General features: G+C 59.0%; 2 protein-coding genes across 4 annotated transcripts in view; both read left to right on the top strand.

Moving 5' to 3' along the window:
* Positions 1 to 4: 4 nt before the first annotated feature.
* E2F2 (E2F transcription factor 2) lies at positions 5 to 7,966 on the top strand (the record flags this gene model as incomplete). Its single annotated transcript, XM_031062017.1, has 6 exons — positions 5 to 127; positions 4,995 to 5,082; positions 5,436 to 5,655; positions 5,759 to 5,917; positions 6,082 to 6,196; positions 6,435 to 7,966. Coding segments are annotated over 6 exons (1,191 nt in total), but the record flags the coding sequence as incomplete, so codon positions are not given.
* A 2,053-nt stretch (positions 7,967 to 10,019) lies between these two features.
* Positions 10,020 to 11,109, top strand: part of ASAP3 (ArfGAP with SH3 domain, ankyrin repeat and PH domain 3) — a 17,611-nt gene continuing 16,521 nt past the window's right edge. For all 3 annotated transcript variants that reach the window (XM_031062069.1, XM_031062071.1, XM_031062070.1), the window contains exon 1: positions 10,020 to 10,209. In XM_031062069.1, coding sequence (XP_030917929.1) covers positions 10,087 to 10,209 — 123 coding nt within the window. In that variant the 5' untranslated portion in view covers positions 10,020 to 10,086. The remainder of the gene's footprint in view (positions 10,210 to 11,109) is intronic.

Raw genomic sequence — 11,109 nt, 5'->3', positions numbered from 1 at the left:
CTGTTTCACCCAGGTCTACACGCCAGCGGCTGTCAGCACCCCCGCTTCGCGGGGCGGGCGCCTCTGTGACACCCCCCAAGGCCCCGAGCTCAGGACCCTCTGTTCGGCCTCGGCGGGACGGCTGCCGGTAAGATGTCTGCATCCCGTCTCTTTCTTGGGTGTTGCTCCAGGGGCACGGGAGGCTGGGGATGGTGCTGGGTGGGGAGCAAGGGGTGAGTGACCTCAGCATGTACAGCCCCCTCTCAAATTTTGCAGCTTATATCGGAGTCTGCACCCTCTAACGTGTCTTTCTGGGAGCGGGGGAGGGTGAGGTCTGAAATCAGAAGTCGCAGTGAAATGGCTCAGATGTTTCTCAACTTCCCCTTGCCCCTGCGTGCCCGCGGCTCCAGCTTCCGCCTCTTGGCCTTTTTTGGCCTCATTTCTTTTCTCCAGCTTGCAAAAAGTCTGGGTTGTGCCTCGACACCCAGTCAGCAATCCCAGGCGCTTTGAGAAGCCCTTTCTATGGTGGGAAATGAGGAATGGGTACAGGCAGAGCCCCTGCCTGATCTGGGCGGGGGGCAACAGCCGTACCCACTGGCTCTCCCCACTTTGGAGCTGTAATCCCCGGAGGTGACCCGGGCAGGTGGGGGGACACAGAACAGGGGTTGCTTTCTAACCTTGGTTTCTTCCCGTGGCTACAGTGGGCTGGCAACATCAGCTTTTTGGGAGGGGTCTCATCCTCCATGGATCACCCCAAGGCTTTATAGCTCAGACCCTGGTGCTGGGAGTTGGGTAGGGGGTTGCTGTCCCATATCCCTGCCGCCAAGCCGCGGGGTCACGGTTGTGTTTATAAAGCCCAACAGTAAGCTACAAAGCTACCCCTAAACGGAGAAAGTGAGACACAAGCCGGGTGCTGGCCCCGTGCCCATTGTCAGGGCACACAGGAGGCTCTGCCCAGCGTGTCCCTGCTCCCGGAGGGCCCCCTCTGAGTCGTCGGCCCCGCCAGCAGCTGGCATTTAATTCCTGCCTGCTGCAGCCTGGGCACACATCCAGCCCTCACTGTGAGCCTCTGTTTTCCTCGGTCCTGGGAGGGATCCCAGACCCCACTAACACTGATTTAGTGTTCCCAAAGCTTGATTGATTTATTTATTCCTCTCCCGCCCCCTCCCCTTTTCCCAATCCCTGATGCTTGGTGCCAGCTGGGGACATTGCTGCAGCGGAGGGAGAGGGAGTGTCCTTGCATCCCCCTTTGTGCCATGGCTGGGGGGCTGGATGCGGCTGTTTCGAGTCCCATCCCGGGGGACTTTGGGACCACCTGTCTCCTCTCCGGCCTCTTTGTCTCCAAACTGTGCGAGACATCCTGCATTGCCAAGGTCTGTTGTTTAAGAAGACACCATCATTTCTGCCCCCTCCCTTAAAAACACCCCACAGACTCCCAGTACCATTTCTGTGGACGTGAAGAGCTGGTTTTGGGCTAGTGGCCCCTTTGTCATCATCATCATCACCCACTCCAGTGCTCAGGGTACTCCTTCCTGCCACTGTCCCCTAAATGTGGCTGGGGAGTGGCCTGGGGGTCTTGTGTTACACTTGGGACATGAAGCGCTTGTCCTTAAGTGACATCTGGGATGAAGAGGTTTTGGGCTAACTGCCTCTTTGTCATCACCACCATCATCACCCACACAAGGAGATGTTCCGTGTGCAGCTGCCCACAGCTATCCCTTGAGCAGGGTCTGGGGGCTCATGTGACAACTGGGGACACAACACGCTCCTCTCTCCCCCTTGGCGGCTTTGGAGAGGCATTGCCCCCTCTCCCCACTTCCTGCAGCCATTATCCCATTTGCGATGCTGAAGATATTGTTTCCAGCCCCAGTATGGCACTCAGAGCCCTGACAGCTGGGGTTCCTGCTGCACACACCCTGTTTATGGCACAACCTTTGTGTGCAGAGCCGAGGCAATCAGATACCAGCGTTTCCTCCCAGGTCCCAAGCTGGGCAATTGCAGCCGCTCCTAACGGCTATGTGCCACATGAGTGATCTGGGATCACATGGAGGAGCCTATCACGCCACGGGAAAGCAGGATGGGTTGTCTCTCACCGTCCGAAAAAGCCTTATACTTACCATACTCTCCAATTTGAGGGTTCTGGAGTAATTAAATGTGTTTTCCTTCAGGGAAAAAGGTGTATTTTGGAGTGGTTTTAGCCCATGCCAATCTCATCGTCAGTGTTTGCCCATGTCTGGTGTCTATAGGGGCTTAGGGCTATGCAAGAGCACTGGAGAGAGGGGTGTTTCTGCCGTGGGATCCCAGCTCCTCACCCTGAACAGGGACAAGAGTCCTCTGTGGTTCTGAATGAGCTGGCAGGGCTGAGCCATCTGTGCAAAGAGCACCCAAGACTGGCAGCCCCTGTGGGTGCTGGGTTGTGGGAGAACCTGCTCAGCAGCCCCCCAGATTCTACAGGGGTGACATAGTCCCATCCCACCTTGATCCCATCAAAGGGTTTTCTGCGTAGGCAAAAGGGGGGATTTTTGGGGGAGGGATGGGTGCGGAAGTGGTGATTGTGCTGCTGCCCTTGGAGAGGCTTGTTTGGCTATGGCTTTTAAAGCTCCTCTCTACCGGGAAACATCTCCCAGGGTGGGGCTGTTGGAGGGGATGCAGATGTTGGGTGCACCCCAGAGTAGGGAGCAGCACCTGGGCTGAGGGTACTGTCTGCTTCTCCAGTGCATGGTGTTCTCACTGTCTCCCAGACCTGGGATCAGCCTCCATTCCCCTGTCTGCCTCTTGTGCACTACTAGCCCTCAGCCACTCCAAGGCAGTGAGGGACCCACCCTGCTGTCTGACCCAGCAGCCCCTCAGCACAAGCAGCAGGATCCTGGAGTGGCCCTTGGCGCCCAGCCCCGGGCGCTGCGTTCCCACGCCCCCGGTGAAAGGGGGAACGGGGGGAGCCCCGTGAAGGGCCGGGCAGAGCCCGGGCAAGCCCGGAGAAGGCAGCGGATGCTGCTGAAAGGGAAGGTTGGCAGGAGGAGCCCTCCGCGGGGGGGTGAGGGATGCTCTGATGCTTGGGCTGGGCTCAGGGTGTAGCCCCTGGCGCCAGGGCTGGGCTCAGGGCTGCTTGGCAGGCAGAGCTGGCAGGGGGCCCAGCCTGCCCCCTCATTGCCTTATATACAGCCGAAATTTTGGGGTCAAGCCTGATTTCCCACCCCCACCACCATATTGCGTGTAGATGGTATGTTCCCACATCCTGGGGAGCCATGGCTGGGGGCTGGCAAGTGGTGTGGGGTGGTCCTGCCACATCTTGAGGGAGTCTTCGGGTGTGATCCCTGTTCCCCTACCTACTCTGGTTCATCTCCCTCCCCCCTTGCCCCAGTGCTGGTAGGGTACTGGGAGCCCCTCACTGTGCCCCACTCAGCTGTTGTGTGCCTAAGCCTGTCCAGCTCGGGGGATGGCAGCTGGGTCACAAGAGTGAGCCCCTTGTCCATTGTCCCTTGCTGGTGGGTCCCGGAACTCAGGGTCCTGCCGCTGTCTGAGCCCACCAAACCCCCAAAACAGCACCTGGGGAAGCAGGGGTCCCCTTTATCCCCTCCTACATGGGGACGGGGGATTCGGGGGCTTTGGAGGTCTCTGGAAACACCAGGACCTGCTGTGGGTTGCTCTGTGCCTCAGTTTCCCTGTGGCTTGGGGTAGGTGGGGTGCAGCTGATCTCCCCAACAGTGATGGGAACATACATTGGCCATGGCCATCCATGCTGGAGAAGCAAGGGATACCGGCGGGGGGGCAGGGTGCTGGCAGATGGATGGGGTCTTATCTGAGGCAGGTGTTTCCCATGCGCTCAGCATTAACTGTTGTGGCGCCGGCAGCTGCGGGGCAGATCTGGGGCCACGAGGCTGGGGTTGGAGGCAAGTTCACTGGGAAAAACCTGCTCGGGGAAGGGTGGGAGGGAACAGATTCCCACAGGAGCTCGGGACCAACCTGGCTTCCTCGAGGGGGGAGGAAAACAGCCCCTGGCGTCTCTCCCGCCAGCCCCCTCGGGTGGGAACGAGGCCGAGGTGCCCAACCCTTCCCTGCACAGTGCATTGTGCTCCCAAGGGAGCCGCCGTCAGAGCCGGCACAGGGACCTGGGTGCCATGCGGGACGTACTGGGGGGGACCCTGTGGGACAGCCCGGCCTGGGAGCAGGTACTGCTGGGGGGTTGGGATGGGGCTGGGGGGTTTCTTTTTGCTGCTGAGCCAAAGCATTCCCCCACAAATCACCCTGCGCATGTGTGTGGGTGTGAAGGGGTCTTGGGGGATTTGTTTGTATTGGTGGGGGGGGTTGGTGACACCCTCCAGTTCTCCTGTGGATTTACTCTGCTGTATTTCTCCCTGGGGCCCTTTGCCCAAGTGCTTCTCAGGGTTCCTTTGGGGGGTTTCAAGGAGCTGCTTGCCGTGGTAAGGGGACAGCAGGTGCAGGGATGTTTGTCTCCCCTCCCAGAACCCAGCATATCTCCCTCACCCCAGTTTCCCTCCAGCTGCATACACGTGTCCAGGGGTCCCGGGGGGGCTGAACCCAGCTGGTCCCAGGTGTGCTGGTGGCAGCTGGGTGCCCTCGGCTGCCTCAACCATGACCCGGTGGGAGGGGGGAAGTGAAATCCTGCACCCCAGTGGGCCGGGTGGGAGGGTGAGAATCTGGCTTTGGAGCTGCTGCATTCCCAGGGATCAGCCCATGGAGCCCTGCCAGGAGCTGGGGGTGAGGGGGAATCCCAGTGGGTTCCCTGTGACTTGCCAGGGTGTGCAGGAAGTCATGGAGGGTGACGGGTCCCCTCATCTCCTCTCTGTCCAGTTCTCCCAGTGGCCTCTCACCTCACTGCTGGGTGCTGCTGTGCCCCTTCCCAAAAGGAGTATTGCAACTGGATGAGCCTCTTGCAGGATTCCCTCACCCCAGGATGTGGCACCTGGGGCTTGGCTGATGGTCCTGGGGCAGTGTGGGGAAATCAGAGAGGTGTCTGGCTTGGCCACAATGCAGGGTTTTCTCTCATGCTCCAGGCCAAGAGGAAGCTGGACCTGGAGGGCCCTGAATTTCGCACGCCCAAGGGGAAGGGCTGGACACTGGCACAGGTCCCCAGCCCCAGGAGTAAGTGATGTGGGGTGAGATGGGGCAGGGGAAGCTGGGGGGAGCAGACCCCGCTTCTCTTCCCTCTTAGAACCATGTCCCCTCTGGCACTACCTCATGTCACCTCCAGCCCATATCCCACACGAAGGAGAGGATGGAGGGGGGTCTCTCAAGTCCAGCCCAGTGATACCTCCATCCCACGGGCCTGGCTAAGGAGAGGATGGGGAGATCTCTTGTCTCCAACCCTATATAATCTCTGTCCCAGATCTGACACTAAAGAAAGGAAAATGTGGCCTCTCATGTCTAGCCCCATGTCACCTCCATCCCACATCCCAAATTTAGGAGAGGATGGGGGGTCTCTTGTTTCCCCACAGCCCCCAAGTCTCCCGGGGAGAAGACTCGCTATGACACCTCACTGGGGCTGCTCACCAAAAAATTCATCCATTTGCTGAACGAGTCTCCCGACGGTGTTGTGGATCTGAACCGGGCTGCCGAGGTGCTGGAGGTCCAGAAGCGTCGCATCTACGACATCACCAACGTACTGGAGGGCATCCAGCTCATCCGCAAGAAATCCAAGAACCACATCCAGTGGATGTAAGTGATGGGACACAGGGATGGGGCAGGGTGGGGGACACGTGGCCTGGGGACACATGTAGGGTGTGCTGTGCCATCACTCAGATGCCATCTCCATTGGCAGGGGGACAGGGATCTTTGAGGATGCAGCAATGGTGGCGAAGCAACAAGTGCTGCGTGAGGAACTGGCCGAACTGGTTAGGACAGAGAGGATGCTGGACCAGCTCGTGCAGGACTGTGCCCTGCAGATCCAGCAGCTGGCTGAAAATGAGTCCAACCAGAGATATCCTTCCTGAGGGAGATGGGAGGGAGGGCAGGGTCTCGGGCATCTCTCTGAGCCCCTTCTCCTCCAGCTGTATTCCCCTGGGCTTGGGGGGTGTTTGGAGGGATGCAATGGTTATGTCCTGCTTACAGCCCCTCCTTTTCCTATACCTCATCCCTGTCCACGCTGGCATATGTCACCTACCAGGACCTCCGTGCCATCAGCAGGTTCCAGGAGCAGACGGTGATTGCTGTGAAGGCTCCCCCTGAGACGCAGCTGGAGGTGCCAGACTTCAGCCAGGTGCGTGTGGGTGCTGCTGGATCCGTGACACGCTCGATGGGTCCCTCTGGGTATCCCAAGGACACAGCCCAGCATGACCCTGAGTGGTTTTGGGGCGTCTCCATGGGGCTGTTTGACCCTGAGCTGGTCCTTCAAGGGTTGCAATGCCCCAGTTGGATCCCTCATGGGTTGGGGCTAGTGGAGTTGGATATGGGTGACCTTCTGGGTGCCCCCCCTGAGCCTTATTCTGCCCTCCCAGGAGAACTTCCAGCTCTACTTGAAGAGCACCAACGGCCCCATCGAGGTGTACCTCTGCCCAGAGGAAATCATGGAGGAAAGCCCCACCAAGGACCACCCTGTCCCCTCTGCTGTCACTTCCCCACAGGACCACTCCGTACCCCTTTGCCTGACAAACAGCTCCCCATCAGCCACACAGCCACTCCACCCCATCTCCCAGAGCTGGGGCAGCACAGGAACTCCTCTCTCACCCCCATCTCTGCCTCTCCTCATCCAAGGGGGACCCAGCTCACTGCTGGAGATGGAGCCTGGGCTCCTGGGCTCCCCTGCCCACCTTCTGCAGCAGACAGAGGACCAGCTGCCATGCACCCCCTCCCGCCTGGACCTGGGACCCTTCGTTGCTTTCTCACCCCCTCTGGAACAGGATGACTATCTCTGGGGACTTGAGGGCGAGGGTGTCACAGACCTCTTTGAGACATATGACCTGGGAGACCTGCTGAAGCACTGAGTGTCCTCCAGTCCCCATTGCCTTTGTTCCCTCTGGCCACTTGTGTCCTGAGCATGTGGAATCTCTGTGGGGTGACTGGAGAGATTGGGGTATGTTGGGGAGTACTGGGTTTTCTGAGGATTGGGGGGAGAGGGGGCCTTGTGTTGCTCACCCAGTGTGGCTTCTCTGCACTTTCCTGGGTTGGTTGTCACCTCACTGGGCTCTGAGAGTGCCTTGTGATCCATCCAGGACCCATTCCAGCATCTCCCAATAAATCCATGGTGCACCGATGCTTCCCACCATAACCTCCCACCACCCTGGGCATGCTGGTAGACTGGGAGTGCCTTTGGATGCCCCACATGGGTTAGGGGTGCCCTTGGGTGGCAGAGAAGCTTCTGCCCAGAATGGGCTGTGCCATGGTTTGGGGTCACTCCAGTTGCTCCTCAGTTAAACTGGTTCTTCACAGTCACAACAGGTCATTTCCAGTGGCATTTTCCCCATCACGGCTGGAATATCCTTAAAAAACCATTGAGGCAGCAAAGCTGAAGTCATTGGGTGAGGGAAGGATGAAGCTCTGGCAAATCTCTGGCCACATTTGGAGCCATATTCCCTGAGGGGCTGCAGCCCCTCTGCCCCAGTGCGCACCAGCCCCCTCCAGCCTCCTGGAGTTGCTGGTGCTGGCAGTATCAAAACTGGAATATACTGGGAAGAGGTATGCCTGGGGGAGGCGATGACCTCCAGAGAGGAGCTTGGGAAACAGCTTGGGACAAGCCCTGGGACATGGGGTAGGATAGGGCTTTTAACTGTAGCATTCTTTGCTAAATATCTGTAATTATTGCACTGTATTTATCCGGGTTCCCCCTTTGGTGTGGGGCTGGCAGGGCTGGGAGGGGTTGGATTTGTCAGTGGGTCTATTTAAGTTGTCCTTCCTTGGGTTGTTGGTGCTCCTGTAGGTTGGCTCAAGAGATGGTGTGGGTGAGAATATGTTTTGGCCTGAATAAACTTGTGGCACTTGGTGTTTTCTGCCCAGGCGGGGTTGAAATAAAATAAAATTTTGGTTTTATAAAGGGCTGTTTTCCTCTAAGCAGCAAAATGTTGGAACGGTTTGGCTGGAGAGAGGAGCTGAGCTGGTTTTGCTCCTGTTTCAATGGCCTGGTTTGGGGCTTTTTAACGGGCCAGCCTGCTCTGTAGGCACTTGTAGAGAAGGGGTTGGAGATGAAGCTTTGACTGGAGTGAGGAGAATGAGTGACCTGCTCAGATCGGTGATTTCCAGCCCAAATCTGGCTGGGATGAGCTTTTGCCTGAGCTAGAGCCCCTCCAAACAGGAGTGTGGGAAAAGCCCCACCAGGGCTGGGGGTCAGCTCCCTATGGATCTTGGGGCTGGGTGGGCTTGTGCGCCCCTATTTGGGGTCTGCAGAGCAAGATCCTGGGGGAGCTGTGTCCATGTAAGATCCTTCCCCATGTGTCTCCTGTGACCTGGGGATGCCACCAGTGCTGGTGGCAAAGTGATGGTCAGTGGTACCAGGTGATGTCCTGTGGCATGTGGTGGTACCCGAGTGATCCCTGGTGGTACCCAGTGATGGCTGATGGCACCTGGTGATGTGTCGTACCCGGGATCGTGGCACGCGTTGGCGTTGCATAGTCTGGTGATGTGGAGGAGGAGGAGGAGGACAGCCCCGGGCCAGGTGAGCAGGGCGAGGGGCACAGAGGCCACATCCCCCGTGGAGATGAGTGTCCCACCGCACGAAAGGGGATCCCCCTGCGCAGTTTGCCCCCGCCCGCGCAGTCCCCAGGCCAGCCAGGAGGTGGCAGGGCCACACCGGCCAAGGGACCGCAGGTACCCCGGGGGCAGCGGGGGGATCGGGGGCTGCCTGTCCGCTCAGAGGCTCTTACCCCAAATCCCTGCTGCTCCAGTCCTGCCTGGGCTGCAGCCTTTTAACCCTCTGCCTGCCAGAGCCCTGCCGAGGGAGACGTCCTGGGAGCTTGGCAGATGTTGATTGCTCCCAAACGGAGGGAGGACACCCCAAACCGTGGGCTCGCCTACCTGCCGGTGCCAGAGACGTGGAATCTTTCAAGCGTAGCTGTTCACCCAAGGCTTGTGATGGTTCTTCCTGTACCCCAGTCCCTCTCAGCGCCTCAGTAACAGTGTGTTAGAGGAGGACTTGGGCTGGCCCTGGTTAGGCACATACCTGTTTTACTGAGCCCCACTCCTAGCTCAGTAAAAGAAAGGGTCGAGGGTCTGATTCACCATGGGTGAGCAGTGCAAGGGGCATGGGGAGGGGTCTGCAAAGCCCCCTTGCACCCATGCTGGCTGTTGTATTGCATCTGGCCTTGCTCTGGTGATGTCAGCATAGACACCTGGCGTCTCTCATGGCAAACCAGTCACAGTGAGGCTTTTTGCCCCTTTCTGTTCCAGTTTGTCACCAACCCCAGCCCTGCAGAGGGATTTGCTCGGTGTCTGTTCAACCTAATTGCCTGCACCTGAGGTGCCCTGGCTTCCCCATCCTCCATGAAGAGCAAATAAACAGGAATGGGACACCAAATTCAGTTGAGAGGTGAGACAAATGAGGGTACGGGAAAGGGAACAAAGAGGTCACCTCCAGCGGGACAAAAAGCCAAAGGCTCCAGTAGTTATCCCCTGTCCAAGGATTGTACCCTCACGGTCCTAGGAAGGGCAGGGTGGGATCGACCTCCAGTTAAACCGGTGTTTAGAGTGGACTGGGCATAATCCTAAACCATCACTGTGCGTGTCTCCATCTCCTACCAAGATGGGGAGAGGTGGTTGCTGGGGTGCCTGGGAGAGGTGAGTACTGGAGTGCTGGGGTGAGGTGGGTTCCGGGCGGAGATGGGTGCTGGGGTCCCTGGGTGCTTGAGTTAGGTGGCTGCTGGGTGCCTCGGAAAGGGGGGTATTGGCGTTAGGGGGATGCTGGTGCCTGGGAAAGGCGGGTGCCGAGGCAAGGTCGAGGGCGCAGATCCAGAAGAAAAACCGCAGGGTTTTCTCTTCGCGCCACCAGAGCACGAGGGAACCCCGCACGCCCTGCGTCCCGGAACGGGGGTCACTGGAGCAGATCCTGGGGAGCACCGCGGCTCTTCGCCTTTAACGTGCGGACGGGCGGGGCCCGCTCCGCAGGGGAGGCGCTCCCCGCCGGCCCCGCTGCCGCCCAGTGCCCCCGGTGCCCTCCGCACCATGCCCGAGCAGCTCAGCGTGGCCGACTTCTTGGCCATTGCCAGCGAGGACCTCGGTTCCCCGGCCGCCGCCTTTGCCTCCAAGATGCAGAAGTGCCGGGGGGCCGTGGGGGCTCTGGAGGAGGTGAGAGAGGCCGGGGGGTGTGGTCGGGGGGTCAGACTGCGCATCCCGCCGGGGAACACCTCCGCACCAATACGTGCTAGTCCCTTGATGCTTGCGCCTCCCTCGGGCTTCTGTTTTTTAGAGCCCACCCTTTCATCCCGAGACTACGCTGGTCATCCTGAACGGGTGGTTTGGGACCCTAGGATGGGGGGGGGCGTTTGTATCTCCCGAGCAGCCCCATCGTACTTTTATGGGGAGCTAAGCCTGTAGAAATGAGCTTCTTTAAAGCTCCAAGTGCCCCCCCGAGGCCCCCGACATATCCCCCATCACCCCGAGGCCAGGACGGCCTATTTCCTTATTTGTAGGGCCAGAGCATCCCTCCCGGGGCCAGGGCATCCTTCTTTCCCACCAGGACCAGCACACCACTCCTGTCCCGGGGGCCAGGACATGCCCCCAGAGAATCAGCCCCACATTTCTATCCACTATCGAGCTCCCGTTCAGGAGCTCGATAGTGGATAGATGGGATGTGGTGTCGCTGGGGGGTCTCTTCCTTGGGGAGTATTTTCAACCTTCCCCAAAGTCATCGCCAGCCTTTTTGGGAAGGGTGAAGGTGGTGGGTTGCCTTCATCCTCCTCCCGCCTGGAATAAAGGCAGTTTCCAGCTGGTCCTGTGGCTTTTGCCAACTCCTCTTAGCTAAGGAATGACTTTGAAGGAGAGCCAGAGCTGGCAGGGAGTGGGGGGCCCCCGGTGCCAGGGCTGCTGGGATACCTGGGGGCAGTGGGATGGGTGTCCCACGCCTGGCAATCTGGGAACACACCATGTAGCATCTTGGTCTCCATCAGCACATGCTGGTCACTGTCATGGATCCTCTTCCCAGTGGGGAAGGAGGAGGCAGCTCTAGCCAGGAGGGGACAGCAGGAA

Source organism: Geospiza fortis, unplaced genomic scaffold, assembly GCF_000277835.1.
Source record: "Geospiza fortis unplaced genomic scaffold, GeoFor_1.0 scaffold432, whole genome shotgun sequence".
In the NCBI taxonomy this organism is placed as follows: Eukaryota; Metazoa; Chordata; class Aves; order Passeriformes; family Thraupidae; genus Geospiza; species Geospiza fortis.
This window is presented reverse-complemented; position numbering and strand designations above follow the sequence as displayed.